Here is a 22,628-nt window from a genome sequence, read left to right as displayed (position 1 = left end):
AACTTGTGTACCATATAAATGACCCTCTAAAACCCATTGGTAAATGGGGTAATCAAGGCACAGGAGTGGCCATAATATGTATCAATCTAGCATGAGGTTTAGTCACTCGATGCCCCACAAACTCAACACTCTACATAAAAAGAAACAGACCCACCATCAAATAATCAGTAAGGATGTGTGGGTTTAACACAGAGACCAACATCCAGAGCTTCAAACAGAAGGCAAACAAAGAGAAAGTTGGTAAATAGTTGATTTGCAAACACTAGGAAAAAGTTAGGTCAGGGTTGTGAGTTCTTTGCTAGGACACATTCCATTATTAACAGAACTAAAGTCCCCTTTTCTTCCAATAACACTTGACTATAGCTTGATCTCTGCTAGAAAAAGTGCACTATGTACTCTTCATGTCCATATACTCCATTTTCATTCTTCCTCCTCTGTTTTTTCCAGTGGTGGTATCTCATTCTCCGTCGTGAAGGACATCTCGTCTGGGTAAGGCGGACACTCGTCCTCGGGCACACCTGCTCCCTCACTGCCTTGGTGCACAGTAGCCTCTGCCGAGCCTTTGCCCGAGGCTAGAGAATCCTCGTCGTAGTTGTGGAAACTGTTCCGGACCTTCATGATGTAGCGACTCAGCATGTTGGACCCGTCCTTAGGGTTACCAGACAAGGTGCCATCGGACACAGAGCACCGCAGGACTTTGACGTCAGACTGCAGGCGAATTACATTTTTGTTCAGCTCTGTGATTCGGTTTCCAAGATCTGTTCAGAAAGAAAAATTGAAAGAGGACAAGAGTTAGGGTTGAAACCCACTTTGAGAAGTCCTAAGAATTCTGCTTCTTTATGTAGGGGTGATAAAGGTGTGCATGCAACCGCGCATCTGGCCCTCTCCTATCTTACATTACATTGTCTTTTTTATTCACAATATATGATCTTCTTTGTACGCCAAATGCTCTTGAGGGGTGGAGTGTCTTTTACAAATTTGAGTTCTACAATATTTTGTAAGCATTTTGAGCTGATTCGTCATAAATAAGAAAAGATGTGGCAGGTAAAAAAATACAAAAAAAGATAGCACCTTGTACTACATGGAAATGGACTTCCAGTGGCTATGCAAGACAACAAGAACTTTCAGCTCCCATAAATGGGTTTATACAAGGTGGTAATAGAAAATGCTCAGCACACGCAGCAGGTGCAGTAATGCCCCTTAAACTGAAGAAATGAGAATTTAGAGTTGTGGCATTTGGTAGAAGTTCTGTATCGTCGATAAGCAGAGACCAAAAAAGGCAGAGATGAATCTGCCATGTTAGTGGAGGAAACTCTGAGTTGGCACTTCAACTATAAATGTGAGTTGGTTGTGGTTGACAAGGAGATAGATGAAACTCAGATGTGCAATATACATCTGAGCGAAGACAACCTTTATGTATGTAATACACATTGAATATTGACACAGGTCCAGATTCCTCATTATTTATTATTATTTTAAGCATTAATTAAGCGCACTGTCACCATAGCAGGCATCCTGGCGCTGACTGAGTCCGATGAAGCAGGGAGGTCAGGAACATAAGGGACGAGAGATTTATCGGACAGTTGTCGTGGGAAAGAGCCAGGTTTTAATCCTTTTACTGAAAGGCAGAAATTCAGAAATCTGTCTAATTTCAGCTGGAAGCGTGTTCCAAAGCTTGGCAGCTGCAGCATTGAAGGATCTGCCTCCGGATCTGATCTTTTTGAATCTGGGAACCACTGCTAGCTTGGCTTCAGAGGAGCGAAGCTGTCTAGCTGGGGTGTACCAAGCAAATTTAGTTTGGAAGGAGGCAGGACCTATTGCATGAAGCGCCCTAAACGCTATACATAGGGCTTTGAATTGTACCCTCTGCCTCACCGGTAGCCAGTGGAGTTTGCTCAGTGAGGATGCTCCATTTGCTCTTCTAGGAAGCCCCAATGCCAGTTTTGCAGCTGCTGATTGGACTCTTTGGAGTCTGTCTAGCAAGAACCCAGGGGATTCCAGCAGAAGAGCGTTGCAATAGTCTAGTCGACTAAGGATGGTACATCGTACCACTTGGGCACGTGCATGAATGGGGAGGAGAGGCAGTACCTTCCTTAGGGAGCGGAGGATGGCAAAGCAACAAGCAGTAGTCTTTTGAATGTGCGTCTCCATACTGAGTCTCTGATTCAGCAAAACCCCCAGGTTGCGAATTGTAGCTACTGGACGAACTGTGGTCCCAGATTCAGGTGGGTCTCATTGACACAACTCAGTGGTTGAAATTTGGAAATCTAGGTACAAAGTCATGAAACATTTCTGACTTTCATGGTAATCAAAAAGTGCCTGTAATCTAGGAATCTAAAACTATTGCAGATTCTCAGCACTACTTATGCATATTTATTTGCGTGTGAAGAATTGTACTGGGGTAGATTTTCCTATGCAGGCATAACACTAAGTCCATTGATGCTGTGTAGGTTTTTGTTTGTTTCTCCAAAGTAAAAATATTTTTCCCATGTGTAAACCCTTTCAACACAATACAGTGAAATCTGAGAATCTTCCCTCCCTGTTCCAAATGTTGAAAACAAATTTTCTCCTTCCTTTGAGACACTTTAGGGCCTGATTTAGAGCTTGACTTGACAGATGAGATACTCCATCACAGATGTAAAAGACATTCTTTTCACCTTATTAGAAGTACATCTTGTCCAATGGCACTTGTAATACAGCGGGTGGGATATCTGTCACGCTTGTCACGGAGTTTTCTATTCTCCAACTCTAAATCAGGTGGATGGGATATCCGTCACATTTCTGATGGAGTATCTCATTCTCCAAGCTCTACATCAGGCCGCCCCAAGGCTCCATCTGTTTTTACTGTGGAGATCTACCGGCAAAAGGTTTGTTAACAGCTACAAACTTGGAAATGTGTGCTCATTGGTCTACTTTTCCATGTTGATTCACTTTGAAACTCCTACATATTCTCCACTATGCTGGTGTAATTGCTGCTTACCTTTCCTCTTGCTCTCCTCAAACTCTCGCCGTGCGGTGTCTATGTATCGCTGCACCAGAGCTTTGATGACCTGCAGCCGATAGGACGAGCGGCTCTCTCCACCGTTGTCTCCCATGTCTCTGTGTGACTAAGGGATCATAACCAACATTGTGTTACTCCTAAATAAGCAGATTACTATTACCTTAAATATCTGTATCAGCAGGTGTACCCAAAATCTGCAGCCATGAATAAAGCCTGCTCAAACAACTGCTCAACCCTTCTCTCGAGTTGCAAATGATGAAGTTGGGGCAGTGCAGCACAAAACCAAAGAAGGTGCAGGGATCTTTAGAGGCCATGTAGACACTGGCTGGTAGTGTTTCAGGTTAGCGGAGGGTATTGTCCACCTGGCAAATGACCAGATGGGAGAAGGGCCCTGTGTGCCTTTACTGGAGCCGCCATAGTGTCACAGTGTATTGTGCCCACTCTGCAAAGTTTTTTGTGTTCTGCAAACAAACAGCCAATGAAGGAGTTTGTTTTCAGAAAATGAAAAAAAACAATGGTTCTGAGCATTGCGGACATTGTGTGTTTCCCCTCTCTGGGACAGCCATGACTCGAGTCACTGTCGCCCTCTCCTAACTAGGGATGAGCGCCAATCCCTGTTTACCAGACCGGAACAGGACGGGAAACCAAAAGCGTAGCTGACAAACATGCTCAGAGCAACACCGGTGGCTTAGCTCTCTCTTTGTTCATCCATTAGTTCTCTGATTTCATGCTCCCTCTCCCCCTTTTTCCCTCTCTCTTTTGAAGACCTCTCCTGTGCCTGCTGCAAATAATCCTTGGGATCTGGGGAAAGTGGCAGAGGCACTAACAGCGACCCTCGGCGGTCAAATTGGGTCTCCAATGGCTCTAGCCCACCGGGGAAATGCCTGGTGAAATAAAAGGCCAGTCCGGCCCTGTCATTGGTGAACAGGTTGCCATGTCAGACATCAGCGCCAGAGAGAACAGCTCAAGAGTCCACAAGTGTGCCCCCAGCACTTGTCCCGACTCTAAACAGAGCGAGGAAGCAGTGACTTTGGTGGGGTGAGGTGAGAGCACCCCCGAAATACCGGGGTACTCCCACTTGGCCAAACTGTAAGCGACGCCCTAAGTCTGACATTGGTTAAGTGCAAGAGAGACACAGAACCGGGAACACTGGAGAAAAAGCCACGCGATGAAAGGGAGGGTGATGAGTAAATAAATTGCAATTATTAGTCTGAGCTGAAATATGCAATTATATCTAACTTTCAATGACATTTACCCAGGCCATGGAGCAAGGGTGTGAAGTGTTTCCGGATATTTCATAACTGTACATACAATAACTTACATGGGAATCATTTACATGGTCAATGGTTTTCCTGAAAATTTGTCATGGATTCTTCAGAAAAGGATGAATGGGAGACGAGGGAACTGGAAGGGTGCAGCACCACAGCTTCTTTTCATTCCCTCAGCTTTTCTCTACCTTGTGTTGATATACAATAACTCTCACTAGGTCTTGGTTTACAAAGTGTTTCTGTGAGTAGTTGTGCCTTACTTCAGACTAAGATGTGACTTTCCAGTGAATTCCCAGGTGAAAGATATGCATATGCAAGGTTTTGTTCTCAAAGATATTTTTCATAAGCAGGGATTACTCCCACCTCCAGCTCATGAGTAAATCACACCTACAACTAGAGAAAGACCCAACTACTCACAGAGAACTTTGTGAATCAGGGTTTATATCATTCATATTTCTGCCAGAAATATCTGCCTTAACAGTTGTAATGTGGGCATGCGACATTTGGTAATCCACCTATAAAGCTTGTGGCGTCATTACTAATAAAGACTCTAAAAGCTGTAAGCAGTAGTTCTGTCTATGACTATCCATTTCATACCTCAAGACCCGACTCTTACAAGCAGGAGAATTGAGAACAAGTCTTAATCGTCAGGTCGTGAACGAGTCTTGATATTTAGGTCATGAATCATGAGATCGTAAATTGTCTCCCTCCTAAAGTCATAAATGAGTCTAAATTATGAGGTTCAAGAAAGAGTCTCCATCATGACGACTAGAACGAGGCTCCCTTCTGAAGCCATGAACTGTTCTCAATTGTGAGGTCATTGACGAGTCTCCATCAGGAGCATGTCTTCATCATGAGGCCACTAAACGAACATCATAATGAGATCATGAACAAGTCTCAATCATGACGTAAGGAACGTTCCTACATCATGAAGTCAGAAATGAGCCTCCATCATGAGGTCATGAACAAGTCTCCCTTCTGAAGTCATGAATGGTTCTCCATTGTGAAGTCATGAATCAGACACCATCATGAGGTCATGAACAAGTCTCCCTTCTGAAGTCATGAATGGTTCTCCATTGTGAAGTTATGAATCAGACACCATCATGAGGTCATGAACAAGTCTCCCTTCTGAAGTCATGAATGGTTCTCCATTGTGAAGTCATGAATCAGACACCATCATGAGGTCATGAACAAGTCTCCCTTCTGAAGTCATGAATGGTTCTCCATTGTGAAGTCATGAATCAGACACCATCATGAGGTCATGAACAAGTCTCCCTTCTGAAGTCATGAATGGTTCTCCATTGTGAAGTCATGAATCAGACACCATCATGAGGTCATGAACAAGTCTCCCTTCTGAAGTCATGAATGGTTCTCCATTGTGAAGTCATGAATCAGACACCATCATGAGGTCATGAACAAGTCTCCCTTCTGAAGTCATGAATGGTTCTCCATTGTGAAGTCATGAATCAGACACCATCATGAGGTCATGAACAAATCTTCATCATGAAGCCACTAAAGGAGTCTCCATCATGAGGTACTTAACAAGTCTCCATCATGAGGTCATTAACTAGTCTGCATCACAAGGTCATTAACTGGTCTCCTTCATGAGGTAATTAACTAGTCTCCATCATGGGGTCATGAAGGATCCGACTAATACAAAGCTCCCTCTGTTGGGAGAGAGACTCTCCGGTGCTCAACATTAATATGACAATGAAGTCTAAAAGTTCAAACCAGTTTATAAGAAAAGTTCAATCCACAAGTAAGAAAGGTTGCTCTGGTTTATTCATCAATACTCATTGCTTTCATGAGCGGTTGAAGGTAAACTTGAAATGCAAATTCAAAGTACATAATCCATGTCTGATATCATCCAATTTAAACAATCCCAATCCCAATGCATTTCGGGCTAAGACGTAGCCCTTCCTCAGGGGAATGCTCTACAAACATAAAGAAATAATACTATCACTGATCGATTCACATGTACATGTAAAATAAATCACAGTCTCTGACAATGTATCATGCACCTAAACAGAAAATATAATGTGACTAGGTGGCCTAGCTCCATGCAAACACCAAAGAGTTCTAACCAATTACTACCCAATAGGAGAAAAAACAAAAACGTGACAGACTGTGCTCACGCTGAATGTGTTATGACATGGGGGCAAAACCCAATGAAACCGTTGTAAGCCAAAACGCTAGAGAAAATAAAGAGCTCACACCCCAAATTGTGAAACAAACAGTACATCGCAAAAATTGGTGACTAAGAGAATATCGAATACAGCAGACCTAAACGACCCACTCGGTGAAATTACGCGTGCTGCGTTAACGAAGGTCCCCAGAAGAGGTACTTACTTAGGAAAAGTGTGAGGACATCCTCCGTCTACAACCGGTAGAAAGCGTGAGTGAACGTGGATTGAAAGTAATATGAAGATGCGCTGCTGAGAAAGAAGAGATAGACGACGGACTGCAAACAAAAAGAAAAGTGGGCGCCATGTTGGAAAGGTGAAAAGAAAACGAAACGAGAGGTGCTCCCTGTAACATTACTACTATCAAAACAATAAATGAGCAAACGTATGAACACACAACAGTATGAACTAAAAAAGCATGAACAGAAATAACAATGCAAAAAGTCAAGAGATGATGTGAACTTTAGATGAACAGCAGGTGACAAATGGTACAAGGTCTATAGATAGCATAGGAATTCCATCCTATCATTTAAACCATGTGGCTGCATCGTCGCCAGGTAGCGGATCCAGAAATTCTCTCTCTTCAATAACCTGTTTTTATTGTCATGTGTGGGTGTCACTTGCTCCAATACAAGATATTTTAATTGGGCTGCAGTATGTTTTTGTTCAAGAAAATGTGCCGCAACAGTTGATTTCATATCCCCAGTTCTGATGTTGCTTTTGTGTTCCAACAATCTCACTCTTATTTTTCTTTCTGTGTGACCAACGTAACACTTCCCGCAGGGACATTTAAGCATGTAAATAACATTGGCAGAATTGCACGTGGCGTTAACTCTCAATTTGATGGGTTGTCCCTTCATGGGATGGTTGGTAACATTACCTAGTATGCAATTATTGCAATTACTGCAATTATCGCAGGGTCGGAGTCCTTTGAATGATTCTGGTTTGTGTTGTTCCTTGGGTTTAGACAACATTTCTTTCAGATTGCGTCCCCTCGTGTAGGCAAACAAAGGTGGTTCTGCAAAGGCTCCCTGAAAATCAGGTTCCAAACTCAGTAAGGACCAATGTTTCAGAATTATGCCTCTAAAAAGATTGCTCGTCACAGTGTATTTGGACACTACCACCATCCTGGAGTTTTCAGTTTTCAATCTGACTTTCAAAAGGTCTTCGCGTTTCATTTTGCCACAAAGGTTGGCAGCCTTGTCCAAAGTTTTTTGAGGATATCCTCGTTTTTTGAATCTTTCCACCATGTAAGACATTTCTTCTTGACACAAGTTGTCAGATGAAACTATGCGTTTGACACGCATCAACTGTAAAAGGGGTAAATTTTGTTTCAACCCAGGTCGATGAAAGCTTTGATAGTGCAAAATTGAATTCTGATCAGTGGGTTTACGGAATATAGTTGTTATCGTTTTTCCAGCTTCTCGTTGAATCTTCACATCTAAAAAGTGAATGCACTCCCTGTCAAGGGTCCAAGTGAACTGTACTCGGTCATTAACTCCATTCCATGATCCTAGAAAATTCAAAAGAGCATTCTCAGTTCCAGCCCATAAAATGAAAATGTCATCAATGTATCTTAGGTAGAGTCTACCGAGACTTAACCATGAGGGTTGATTTAAGATGTGAGATTCCTCAAAAGATTTCATAAAAATGTTAGCATACAACGGCGCCGCACAATTGCCCATGGCGGTCCCACATAACTGATGAAACCATTTGTCGAATACAGTAAAGTAACTATGGTATAGGGTGAATACCATCAGTTCCATGAGTAGTACCTGACAGTCGGCATCTAAATCCGAATTGGATAGTTCATGTTCAACAGCTGAAATCCCTAGGTCATGCGGTATGGAAGTGTACAGTGAACAAACGTCCACTGTGCACATAACCAATTCCTGATCTTCCAGCAAATCAGAAACTTGTTTCAATTTGTTCAAAAAGTCAGTGGTATCACGGACATGTGACCTGGTGTTCAAAATAAAAGGTTGGAAATGTCTGTCCAAAAACTTTCCTATAGTTTCGTGAATGCTGCCTCTAGTAGAGACAATAGGTCTTAGCGGTGGTCTCGTAGGGTGCTTGTGCACTTTAGGCAACATGTACATCACCGGTGGTTTAGGATTGATGGGTGTTTTTGTTCACTGTACACTTCCATACCGCATGACCTAGGGATTACAGCTGTTGAACATGAACTATCCAATTCGGATTTAGATGCCGACTTTCAGGTACTACTCATGGAACTGATGGTATTCACCCTATACCATAGTTACTTTACTGTATTCGACAAATGGTTTCATCAGTTATGCGGGACCGCCATGGGCAATTGTGCGGCACCGTCGTACGCTAACATTTTTATGAAATCTTTTGAGGAATCTCACATCTTAAATCAACCCTCATGGTTAAGTCTCGGTAGACTCTACCTAAGATACATTGATGACATTTTCATTTTATGGGCTGGAACAAAATGCTCTTTTGAATTTTCTAGGATCATGGAATGGAGTTAATGACCGAGTACAGTTCACTTGGACCCTTGACAGGGAGTGCATTCACTTTTTAGATGTGAAGATTCAACGAGAAGCTGGAAAAACGATAACAACTATATTCCGTTAACCCACTGATCGGAATTCAGTTTTGCACTATCAAAGCTTTCATCGACCTGGGTTGAAAACTGAAAACTCCAGGATGGTGGTAGTGTCCAAATACACTGTGACGAGCAATCTTTTTAGAGGCATAATTCTGAAACATTGGTCCTTACTGAGTTTGGAACCTGATTTTCAGGGAGCCTTTGCAGAACCACCTTTGTTTGCCTACACGAGGGGACGCAATCTGAAAGAAATTTTGTCTAAACCCAAGGAACAACACAAACCAGAATCATGCAAAGGACTCCGACCCTGCTATAATTGCAGTAATTGCAATAATTGCATACTAGGTAATGTTACCAACCATCCCATGAAGGGACAACCCATCAAATTGAGAGTTAACGCCACGTGCAATTCTGCCAATGTTATTTACATGCTTAAATGTCCCTGCGGGAAGTGTTACGTTGGTCACACAGAAAGAAAAATAAGAGTGAGATTGTTGGAACACAAAAGCAACATCAGAACTGGGAATATGAAATCAACTGTTGCGGCACATTTTCTTGAACAAAAACATACTGTAGCCCAATTAAAATATCTTGTATTGGAGCAAGTGACACCCACACATGACAATAAAAACACGTTATTGAAGAGAAAGAATTTCTGGATCCGCTACCTGGCGACGATGCAGCCACACGGATTAAATGATAGGATGGAATTCCTATGCTATCTATAGACCTTGTACCATTTGTCACCTGCTGTTCATCTAAAGTTCACATCATCTCTTGACTTTTTGCATTGTTATTTCTGTTCATGCTTTTTTAGTTCATACTGTTGTGTGTTCATACGTTTGCTCATTTATTGTTTTGATAGTAGTAATGTTACAGGGAGCACCTCTCGTTTCGTTTTCTTTTCACCTTTCCAACATGGCGCCCACTTTTCTTTTTGTTTGCAGTCCGTCGTCTATCTCTTCTTTCTCAGCAGAGCGTCTTTATATTACTTTCAATCCGCGTTCACACACGCTTTCTACCGGTTGTAGACCGAGGGTGTCCTCACACTTTTCCTAAGTAAGTACCTCTTCTGGGGACCTTCGTTAACGCAGCACGCGTAATTTCACCGAGTGGGTCGTTTAGGTCTGCTGTATTCCGATATTCTCTTAGTCACCAATTTTTGCGATGTACTGTTTGTTTCACAATTTGGGGTGTGAGCTCTTTATTTTCTCTAGCGTTTTGGCTTACAACGGTTTCATTGGGTTTTGCCCCCATGTCATAACACATTCAGCGTGAGCACAGTCTGTCACGTTTTTGTTTTTTCTCCTATTGGGTAGTAATTGGTTAGAACTCTTTGGTGTTTGCATGGAGCTAGGCCACCTAGTCACATTATATTTTCTGTTTAGATGCATGATACATTGTCAGAGACTGTGATTTATTTTACATGTACATGTGAATCGATCAGTGATAGTATTATTTCTTTATGTTTGTAGAGCATTCCCCTGAGGAAGGGCTACGTCTTAGCCCGAAATGCATTGGGATTGGGATTGTTTAAATTGGATGATATCAGACATGGATTATGTACTTTGAATTTGCATTTCAAGTTTACCTTCAACCGCTCATGAAAGCAATGAGTATGGATGAATAAACCAGAGCAACCTTTCTTACTTGTGGATTGAACTTTTCTTATAAACTGGTTTGAACTTTTAGACTTCATTGTCATATTAATGCTGAGCACCGGAGAGTCTCTCTCCCAACAGAGGGAGCTTTGTATTAGTCGTTACTGCCCACGCTGATTGGTTCAGACAGCGCTTTCCCTGGTAGCTCGCCTCAGACCATCACCTCAGGCATTAACTTTTGGACACACTACGCTGTGCAGGTCCTTCTTCAATTCTTTGTTAGTCATGAAGGATCCTGCATCATGAGGTCAAGAAGGAGTCTCCATCATGAGGTCATGAACAAGTCTCAATCATGGCACCATAATTTCTAAAATCAGTAAGGATCTGACGAATGATCATGTTACAAATATAGCTATGGCAGTGGACTTTAAGCCAGAAAACAACAAAGCTACCATCACTCACAGACGCTCTTAATGCCAACATCAGAGAAGTGAAAAACAAAAACTTACAATAGATGAGATGGGTGGATAGTCTGGTTTCTTTTTTGCTGGGTTGTAGCAACAAATAAATCGAAAGATACCTCTGAAATAAAAGAAATCAATAATATTTGACTATATTTTATTTTATGGGATGTGTTAGGTGGTCAATTGCCCCTCCCGTGAGGGATGGGATGGTATTGCTCTCATTGTGCTTTGTAAAGTTTACAAATGACCTAAACCAGAATCCCTCTTTTATGAGTCACGTTTTCAATTTTTTTACGCATGTATTTCCTGGGTGAAAACAATGCATAGCTGAAAGTCTAGTTTTTGATCCCTGTGCAGTTTTTCTGAAGGTAACATTAGCCTGTCATTTTAGATACGCTTGGTTTACAAATACATGTAGTGTCCATCATCCCTCTGGTTGATTTCAGGAAGTTTTGGTTAGCTATATTCACCAGTAGTCAGTGTATGGACAGAGAGGAAGGGCCCCATAGGGCACTCACCCATTTCGCAGTTGATGAGGAACAGGGCCTCTAGAATAGACTCGAAAAAGTCCATGCTTTTCTGTGCATACTCGTTGTACAATTCCTGTCCAGTGTAATTGATTGTTGAAGCCTCAGGGAAAATGCACCTTGCTGTTTCACTCTCATTCCCTCATGGAACAAGGCCAGTTTGGAGTCCATTTCGCTTTAGCACCCTCTTGAGGCAGGGTTTGGTGATGCTATAAGGCAGCAGCTTAAATTGGCCACCTAGAGGTGCAGTAGATGGAAAGTTACATGCAGTATGGACTCCCCTTTTCCTTTAAAATGATCTTGCCCTCCTGCGTTGATAAAGAGTTCTCTTTCTCTCCCCTTGGCATCTGGGGTAAAATTACTGTTCTAATAACACATTTATGTTGCACCCCAGCCCCATCACACATTCCCACCCACTGCAAAGAAAGACAACTACTCAAGTGACTGCAAAGGGATACATTTATAAGTTACTGCTGACCAGTTTCCGCAGCGGCTTGCTTCCCTATATCATACTTACCAACGTTCTGTGGCCAGAGAGAGATAGGACCTTCCAGGTTATTGACCAAGATGAAAAATACAAAATTTCACAAAAGCAGATGACACAGATGAATTTGTAGACTGTGGTGTAGCTAAATAAGCAGTAGTCTACCTCCTAACTGATCAGGGTCGGTAAGTATGCTCACCATTCCAGCCTGGATTGTTTTCATTTAGCGATTGGATACCATCGGCCATTGAACGCTTTATCAACTTCTTACTCCACCGCGAAGCACAGTACTGCCCTACAAGTGAGTGATGCTGATTGATTTAAGAAGGCACAAGGACCAGGGCGGGAAAAATACAGATATGAAGTTTCCTTTCAGTGAATAAGCAGAGTGGAACTCCAGGATAAAGTTTGAGAACTATAGTTCATGGTTAGCTTTGATTAACCAGCTGTCTTGTGTCGTTTACATTATTTAGACAGGCCACACCTTGTCTTCCATAGTTTGCCTTTCACCTCAATAGCTTTACATTCCCATATACCACCACTATATACCAGTAACAGCTTGTTAAGCCCATGTTAATTCACACATGCCTATGCACAGCCATGTATGTGCAGGTGTAGCCCTCATATCTCACTAGACTTTATTCCAATATATTGTACTCTTGTTTCCATTTCATTTTACCTGGGTGTCCACAGATCTACTACAGCAACTCCAAAGAATATGGAGCCCCATGTTCAGCCATCAGGTTCTGCAACTCACTAATTGTGTTTTTTAGCGACTCACAATTTGCGAGTCGCAAAACCTGATGTACAACAGTCTCTCAGACACTGTTTGCCATTCCCAAATGGGTGGCAAGGGACCTACCTCATTAATATTCATGAAGCAGGTTGCATTTTGAGACCTATTGGGAATGTCCAGCATCCATAAGGGTGGTGGCCTGCTGGGGTCAGCAGACCACCATGTCTGGGACAACTTTTTAAATAAAGCAGGTTTTGTTTGGAGATGCATCCCATTTTCCTTAAATCAAAACGGGATGCATGTAAAAATGAAAATGAAACATTGTATTTATGTTTTAAGAGTAGGTAGTGGTCCGTGGGACCACTGCCTGATCTCAAAAACGTTTTTGCAACCATTCACAAAGAGGAAGGGGTTCTCTGGGGAAGCCTTCCCGTTTGTGACTGGCTTACCGCCTACTTGAAGTAGGTCAGTAAACTACGACCATTTTGCGACCGCACTCCGGTCGCATACCAATCGGACATCCCCCTGCGACCCCCTATTAGGAAGGGATGCCCTTGGCACACCCCTTCCTAATAGCGACTCACAAATCCTATTTTGCGAGTCGGTAATAGGTTACCATCTCGCAAAATAGAGTTGGTACATGGCAAATGCCATTTTAGCAGTCGCAAACGGCCCAAATCTCCCTTTGTGCCCACTAAAAACAGTTGTATATGTGCCCCATAGTTTTTCCCATTGCATCTGGCCCACTCTGCTCAGGATAGGGCTCTGGAGCACACCATATAGCTCGCTTTTGCTAACACCATCTCTCTGGTGTAGCATTGCACTTTTTATGACTGTCATCTGGGGTTTATCAGTCGGTCCAATGCTCACTGTCCACAGACATGGCCAGGTGCTATCCGGAGATAACACTGGTATGAAGCAGAGCTGAGCTGTCATCTGAGGTGTCACAGCAGGCCTAAAGGTGGAACTGTGAAGTCATGTGCCGAATGGCATCGCTGTCACTAAGCCAATCTATATCCACAATTCCTCCTCTACTGCATAATAAGTGTTTATCTTATCTTCCTATAACCTATGAAATCCAGTTCTTCTACAGGTGTCACATCTCGCAAGTTTTTGGGGATACACATTTTATTTTGGCTAACATGACATTCTTTATACATGTTAAAAATGTTACTGCTTTAAATCAGAGCTCCATTAGGGCTATAGAACTGTAACACGAGAAGGAAAAAGAAGCTTGTGCAGGTACCACTAGAACAGATTTAGCAAAATGTTTTTTACACATCAAGAGGCAAAGAAAGTCCAGGAAGAAAAAAAAAACAAGAACAAAATAAAAGTCAGACTTACCTAATTAGGTAGAACAGAGATTTTGGTGTAGGAATAATGTTAAAGGGTACTGGTAGGGTAAGGCCTTCACGGAAGTAGGATAGGTACAGCCTGGAACGAGCAAATTTCCACTCAACGTCAGCATCATCCTGAAAACACATTAAATGTGGGTCAGTGTTGTAGGCCTAATAACACACTGAGAACTACCACCATCAGACACCCTCCACACAAACAAATACAGTTTAGGGTCTGGAGGAAGGCATATTCTCTGGAAGGTGTAGGTAATGCGGAGTGCATCGTAGCAGCAAGACTGGTGGCAGCAAGTGAAGATGGCAAAGTTTAGAACTGTTCGCCTCAGTCCCTCTTGTCCCATCAATCCTTTCATTGATTCCACATAGATAGTTTTCTGATAGAAACATCCACCCACAATATAAGAATATTGGTTGTCGCAACATGATGTCCTTATAAGGCATTTGAGGAAAGAACTCCTAGGCCAAAAGATGAAGATGAAGCAAATGACGTCTCAACAGTATGCAGGGTCACATCTTCAAATGGAAGAATTTGAAAAAATTACCCCTGGGGATATTTGTTTGCATTGAAAGCATAAGCCCGTGTCCATTACTAGTGGCCTGATTTCCCCATTGGCACTGAACAGTTCAGTGGGTTAGAAATGTAGCAAGGTGTTGCGAGGCCCCCTGGAAGACGGAAACATGTGGCGACCTGGTACTCGGTGGACCGAGGATGGACAATGTTGCATTGCTGTTTGCGATACCGTTGAGGTGGATGGGGGGCGGGGGGTGCTTGATGTTGTGGAAAACTAACTGTGATATGTCAATTATGCTTATGTTGATTCAAAATGCCAATAAAAAAGTAAAAAAAAAAAAACTAATGTAGCAAGGTGAGAGGGACTCAAAGTCAACACTCCACACAGAAAGTAGCAGCGGTGCCCTAGGCAAGGTGGGACTCACACATGCCAGCCTAGCTCAATGGCACGTTAGGTTACTGAGGAGGTCTTGATATTTGAGAGGCCCGGCTCCATGATAGTCCTCACCATGAAGAAATAGGAAGGAGCCAGGGCGGTTGATACTGATTAGATGTAGGTATCAGGTATTTTGCTGACATATGAAAAATAATCTATAACAATCCACCCAGTGAGAAGAAGCTGCATGAGGTGCACACCAGACTCACTGAAGAGGGAAAACCAACCTCCTTGAGGGCTTGTTTCCTAGCGCTTGAAGTCACTTTGGAGTTAGGAGTCCAGCTAGACCCAGCCAATAACTTTCACTTCTCTCTTCTCTAGCACTTTCTAACAATGGCCTTTGCAGAAATAACTTAAATTGGGGAGTCATTTCGCCCCCACCAATTGCACAGCGAAGTCGCGCTATTCCGGCACTATTTAGTTTCACCTTCCTTTTATTTGTTCATCAATTTATCCCATTTATTCCTTTTGTTTTACTTTTTCTTTTTATCATTTGAATTGCTGTATTGATCCACGCACAGAGTGCTATTTTCAAGGTTTCCCATGTTTCAAGTTGTGCCCATCCAGGCCTTTTACAAGAACACAAACTGATGCAAGATTCGTTACAGGCGGCGTTTATTTAAAATACCCAATGCATTTCAGGCTTCAGGAGCCTTTCTTTAGGGGTAACTGCCGCGCAGTGTTAAAATCCTTCCATTCCTGTCTCCATTCCAAAAACCATGCAGAAATATCCATCTTTCAATTCATTATTCTGTAATGCATCTTCCATCAAAAAGGAAAATCTTGAAGTCACTATTAAAAAATAAAAGTGGAAATGCCCACTTATGATGTTAGGTGATTGTATTGTTTACATATTTTTATTCTTCACTATTGCACACAAAAACTAACATAAAGTTCTGAACAAAACAGTGTAAATGTAAATGCATAACATATCAGCAATACACATTTGCATTCGGTAAGTAAAATTGAAAAAGGAGAACAAGAAAATGGACATAAAATAAATTTACAGGAAATTAAATAGGAAGAAAACAAGTGAAAGCAATGAATATAGAAAGATAATAAGGAAAGAAACACATGAGATAGATCATGAAAAAAGATGAAAAGAGACAAAAAAAGAAAGTAAAAAAGCAAATGTAAGTAATTAAAGGAAAGGAATGGATATACAATAAAGAAAAAGGTGAGAATTAAATAAAACTTAGTGCAAGGGGAAACAAGAAGCAGGGATGAAAGAAAAATAAAAAATGCAACAAATAAAAAATGCAAGAAGAAAACAAGAGGAAGTGGGTACAAAAGAATGGATATATGACAGGGGAAACGTATGAGAGGAACAGAATAAAGAAAAAGTAACAGAATTTGTGTTATAAATATCAGTCCTCTTGGACTTAGGTCAAGCCTCAGCTACAGTGTACAAATGCCAATCCTAACCACACAAAAACATAGGCAAATTAGGGATGAGGTATAGAGAAAGACTGCTGTGTCATTAAAGTACATACTAAGAAACAAGAGATGGCAAGTAACACTATTGGAGCATAAAAATATTTGAATGACCTTTGAAATTAAGTCAACTGACCTCAATCTTTTGAAAGGAGTTAGTGATCATAGCAATCAGCATGTTGAGTAAGACGATGACCATGACAATGGTGAAGAGCCCGTACAAGATCCGGCCAGTAAATTCTGCAACCATGAAGTGGTTCATGTCCACAGTGGTCCGTTCCACCATCTGAAACATGGTCCAGAACAGGAACTGGAATGTCTCATTGAAGCTGTGGAAGACCAAGAAAAATGGTAGGAAAAGAGATGTCAATGTGAGGAATAATCTTAATCTTTACAGCCCAAGCCACCTCCTTCCAGCCCAACCTACAATACACAGCTTAACAAATCAACCCAGCACACTGTTTGACTGCCCAACTGAGAAACGAATGGGACGGGTATGCCCAGACGGTCCCGTGCTCTCCAAGCAACTGGAGTCAAGCTATCCTGGCTTATGATGGCTGAAAGTCCGAAGCCGGTCCTATGATGCTTGGTTCCAGTCCAGGGAGGACCTGGCCTGGCAGTTCGGGCTGGACTGTTCCCATTGGGCAAAGGGTCAAGATTGATTTGCATATGGCTGGGTCCAAACTGGAATGGCATGGTGAGCAAAAAAACGATGGATTTAGGCCCAGATCTCTGTACTGGGGTGAATGTATGACATTGTTCTGAATTCTGTCCATCAATTGTTCTTTTTGCAACTGAGAGACGTAGCTTTCTCCCATGGGGCTGTAGTGAGTGTAAGCAACTAAGCAACACAGGCTCCCACAGCCCCACCCACAATACAGGGGGCCGCTGCAATACAGCTGGTGCTTGGGCCGGTCCCCAGCATTACACCATTGTCAGCAAGCAGTGAAGATTATACCATGAAAATGGTACTTTGCAAACATAATTTACTATGAATATTAACAATATGAAGGTGCTTTCAAATCTAGGGCAATGCATAGTCTGGCATGATTTTGGTGCCTTACATATTGGATACTAAGGGGCCGATTTAGAATTTATCAGTCAGGGTATGGGTATACCTCTGCAAATATGATGAGGAACCTCACCCAACAAACCCTCAGTCCACTCACCTCATTAAAGATGGGCAGACTTTAAGTAATCTGACAATGGGCACCGGTTGGCTTTGTTGACAGACTACTTCCTCCTATAGCCCGATGGAGTAGGGGCCATCTGAGGAAGGACATTACAGTGACCACCCATTTACGATGGCCATTGTAATCTCTTTTTTATGCACATCACCCCCAGGAAATACCTGGCAGTGAGGGACAGCAAAAAACATAATGACACCTCCACACTTTGGCCCACAATGGAGGGAGGCCCTGTTTGCATGGCGGTGGGACCACCCCTGAAAAGTGGCTCTGGGGGCACATGTAGTACCCCTACACACTTCTATGCATTGTGTGCAATGCAACACATGGTGCATTGCACACGGTGTATAGATGTGCACATTTTGTCCTTTTCCATTGAGGTATGTGCTGCAGCCCTTTACCTGGGCCGCAGCACAAGCCGCAAGGGAAAAGGACAATTTCTGACCGGCGGACCAATCATAATTGGACGGTCGGATCGACCGCCTGCATGTTGGGCGGTCTTCCAACCGCCGTGAGATCGGGCGCCGGTCCCGCCGCCAGGCATCATACCCAAGCTCAAAGTATACAAAGAAGTCATTCCGTACTCCAATATCAGAAATGTAGTTACTCTCTAAGCTAGAGCAGGCAAGTGCACTTCATGTGGACACACAAAATCTCCCTGCACACTGCACACATTTCTGTGATAAAATGTGCATTTTCTAAGTATGTAATCCACCACTGTCTTTCAGTTTTCACGTCGCCTCCAGTATGTAAAGTGCCATCAACATGTCAGAATGCACATTACCACCACTGTATAGAATTACCATTGAATTGTACCTCAGCTGTTCCAGTTCCATTGCATGCCAGTATTCAAATTACCCCCAAGTATACTAACACACTTTATGATGCCAGCATAACTTCATATTTCCCTTGTATTTAAAGCGATATTACCAATCTGCATTACCTCAAGTAACCCCCCAGCTTATAAAGCACTATTGCAAGCCGATAATCCATAGTTATTACTGGGACATGCAGATTGTAGTGCAGAGAGCACCACAATCTACAAGCTATGCCCCATTTTCAAAATTGGGACTATTTATTGCACCGGATAAATTATGACCCTTGTTGCGTTCACTTTTATCAGGTATGCCACATATCGTGCCTCCCTTTGCATCCCTCATAATAAGAGACTGAGGGCCTGATGATGAGTTTGATAGGCGGTTCTCCATCATGCTAGCGCCATCCTGATGGACTTTGGTCCGTCAACTTTAGAGATGACCACTAGCCCATCAGTCATTTATGTACATAGAAACCACTGTTACAGAGGTTTTGAAGGCCACCCATCACACAATTAAATTTTTTTGTTTTCAGAAACAACTCCTAAAGCAGTAGCTTGTTTTCTGAAAAACTAAAAATTAATTACTTCCACATCCTGGGAATTTTCTCCTAAAGTGTGATCCTTCAACAGTTGTAATATTGCTAAAGAACTGCTTCTGATTGCAGAGTAACTTGCTGGTCCTGTAAGTAATCAAACAAAGGTCTGCCCAACCTTTGATATGTTCAGCTCTCTTACTGCTTCTTTTCCAAGATTTGCAACACTGGGCAGTTTTGCAGCTACCATCCAAGATGATAAGGAACATCAGCCCTGGAGGTATCTCTCTTGGGTCACCATATTCCCGCCTTGGCGAGTCTCTCTTGAAATCCATCTCCAACAGTATATTGGTGCTAAAATCTGGTTCTTGCCTAGATCCGTGTCCTATCTCCCAGGTGAAAAAAACATCAAATCTCAAAGCGCCTAATCTGTGTAGTATCCCACATTTGCCTCTTTTTCAGCTTCAGTCTCCTGCAGCTTTAAAAGGGCGTAGTAGCTCATTACAATTGAAATTCTGTCCTACCTCCTTGCTGACTACGACTGCTAAACTCATGAAGAAGGCAATAAATATGCAATAGCTTGAAAACTATCACGTGTTGAACCTGGCTAAGACAGGCCATTTACTGATACTAGGTCACTGCTAGTTGCTAACTCGATGATCCTGATGGAATTCTGGATTTGGGTGCATTTGTGGCCCTGATTATGCTTTATCTGCTGACCGGGTTTGACACAGTCATTATATTTTTGGGCTAAATTATCAAAAGTACAATGGGGACGCAACAGGGGTGTCTATATGCTTTTTGCATCCTCTGGCACTTTAGTAGTACCGAAGGGATTGGAGAAGTCAGTGTAAGCATGTTTGTAATACAAGCTACACCAGTGGTAAATGAGTGCCGGGACATTCTCAAGGGGTCTTCCCTTACTTGCATGGAGGAGTAGCCCCATGAAAATGAGGGAATCCTTAGCCTTTATGACCAATCCGTATTAGGGGCCTGGGCGCAGAGGCTAGGAGCTAGTCAGTAGGCAAATTGACTGGACACAATATAGAGATAGCGCAGTCAGTGCACCCTAGAACACTCCTAGGAAAGGGGGCAAGGATTTACAGAGACCCCAGACATATCCCTGCAGAGTGCTGAAGTCTCCCACTGCGCCTGCCTGGTGGTCTGTCTTTGACCTGGATGTCATTGAGGAGAACCACCAATCCTAGCACCCACCGCCAACTTGAGATTTCCTTTTAAAAATTTCACTCTCCCAGACCCTTGCATTATTAAGGCAACGCCTATCTGTTACCGACCATTAAAAATGGCTTGGAAAATAATCCCAGATGTTTGCCTTCATTGTAAGGTGTTATATCGCCATGCCTGGAGTACAATATTAATTCCCTGTATCGAAGTCTCTAAAATACCTGCTCTAATTGTTACAGATTATACATAATTTAGTAGCCCTGCATATTCTGGGTTCTTCATCACTCTACTATTATATCTACTCACCCTGCTGAGGATCGCTCCATGGCTAAATGCATACTTTTAATCTCTGAAGTATCTGCCAGTGTATAGCACTGGCCTAGTCTCCCTGCAGTACCAGTTTATTCCTTGTACTCCCTCCCAAAACCTCAAGTTCTCCTCTAATGCTTGTTTTAGGTACCTAGGTTTCAGCCAGCAGGCTTGTATAAGATGAGCTTTTTCCTTTATGATGGCCAAACACCGGCACACCTTGACAGCTATTTTACGCCTCTAAAGCAACCATTTATTTAAGTTAAGTCTAAAACATGACCCTTCTCTGCCTATGTTGAGGTTTTTCATTTTCCTACAAGAGCTGTATCCCCTGGGTAACAGAGCATTATGAAAACAGCTCCATCATTCAAAGTTAATGTCACCAAATCATCCTCCTCGACTGCTCAGAATTTCATAACACTAGGACAGCATCCTCCCTCTCCTCTCCTGAAATGTTCTTCCAAGAGAGGTTATCTGTTCCCATATACACCCCCCTCCATTGCAAACTCATTATTCTCCTCTGCCGAGAACATGTGCATGTAGGGAAGCCCCCTTAGCATTATCCCAAAAAGCTTCATGTCACTATCTCTTCTGCTCAATGCTAACTACCTACTACTACTTAGGAAGATGAAAGACTGAAATTGATTTACCCTTTGGGGACTTGTCCTAGCTAGTAAAATAAGTGAACAAAGAAATAAATTAATTAATATATTGTGTCTCATTCCACAGGGCTTAAGCCAGATCCCCCAGCTCATCTGAGTGAATACTTTAGATTCTGATTTTCTAGGCAGGATCCCCACTTCTCCTAAAAGCAGTTAGCAGATCCCATATGTGTTTGCGGGTCATTTACAGCCCCTACGGCTTAACCCCAGCAGCATCATTAGCCCGCCCATGGCTGTCTACCTTCCAACCATAGGGCTCTCTTAATGGGTGTTCATGTTATACAACAAAGGCTACCAAGCAGGAAGCTGTCTCATACTTTCCCAGCTTGTCCGAGGCAGTGTAGTTGACGTAGATGTTGTTGAGACCACACAGGAAGGCGGTGAGGATGATCATCAAGATGAAGAGGAACCTGGTTATGGAGAAAGAAGACCATCAGTCATTTCAGAGTCAGTGCTAAAGATGATACAGGAAACCAGCAGGGGATGAAATGGCCAATTGAGCAGATGATTATTAAAAGACAGCAACAAATGATGCCATACAGTCCTGGAAACAGATTCCAAATGGAGCATGGAAATTGTAACTACATAGCAATAGGATGGCTGAGTTGGGGCCGTTTCAGCAGCCAAAGAGTTCTCAAAGGCCTTGTTAGAAAAGTTATTCTTTACAACCAACAATTGAGTATTTAGTAATTGCAGTACAGAATAAGATTGAAGTGCCAGATCTGTGAAGCCTTTGTGATGCGACAGTCTCAGAATTGGGAAAAGTTACAACGTTTCTTCCAGAGGAACATTAAATTGTAATACTGAGGTGCCAATTGTCAACGCAGTGTTATGGCAATGAGACCATGATGGCTATTTGGCTAAAGTTGTGAAAAGGGCTTGTCCTCCATTTCAATAATGTGCCATGGTGCTGAGATCACATCAAGGGGCAACAGAGGGAGTTTCAATAGCAGACCAACTTGTGGATTGGTCAAATATTTCTGACTTGTTAAGCTTTAGGTTAGGAGTCTTAGGGTTTATTGCCTTACACATCCACCTTTTTTAGGGATATATTTATGTAAGGAAGCTTTGCTGACTACAAAGTAAGAACATCTCTTCTCCTGAAAATCTTTAAAGTAGAGCTGCTGTACATGCTTTAAATTTATTATTCGTGTATTTATTCCCATCTCAAGCCTCTTATTTTAGGGCACATCTTCCCGCTCTTAGTTTAAATCGCTGTGTCTCACATTTATAAGTTACTATATTTCTTTAAGATAAGAACACAAATTTAATTCTATAATCTATACACAACATATTCATGAAAATCTTTCTGCTATAAAATTCTTATATCTACTTTAATACTCACATTTCATATCTC

At 42.4% G+C, this 22,628-nt stretch overlaps 1 protein-coding gene across 1 annotated transcript in view; it reads right to left on the bottom strand.

Annotated features, from left to right (window-relative positions):
• Positions 1-244: 244 nt before the first annotated feature.
• The window catches only part of XNDC1N (XRCC1 N-terminal domain containing 1, N-terminal like), a 369,152-nt gene continuing 346,768 nt past the window's right edge, over positions 245-22,628 (bottom strand). The window contains exons 17-22 of the mRNA XM_078659006.1: positions 21,589-21,681; positions 16,715-16,907; positions 14,187-14,314; positions 11,141-11,213; positions 2,981-3,107; positions 245-758 (exon numbers count right to left, since the gene is read on the bottom strand). Of these exons, the coding sequence (XP_078515132.1) occupies positions 421-758; positions 2,981-3,107; positions 11,141-11,213; positions 14,187-14,314; positions 16,715-16,907; positions 21,589-21,681 (952 nt within the window). The 3' untranslated portion in view covers positions 245-420. The remainder of the gene's footprint in view (positions 759-2,980; positions 3,108-11,140; positions 11,214-14,186; positions 14,315-16,714; positions 16,908-21,588; positions 21,682-22,628) is intronic.

The sequence above is a fragment of the Lissotriton helveticus genome, chromosome 8 (assembly GCF_964261635.1).
Source record: "Lissotriton helveticus chromosome 8, aLisHel1.1, whole genome shotgun sequence".
In the NCBI taxonomy this organism is placed as follows: Eukaryota; Metazoa; Chordata; class Amphibia; order Caudata; family Salamandridae; genus Lissotriton; species Lissotriton helveticus.
Note: the sequence above shows the minus strand (reverse complement) of the source record. Positions and strands in the feature narration are given on the sequence as shown.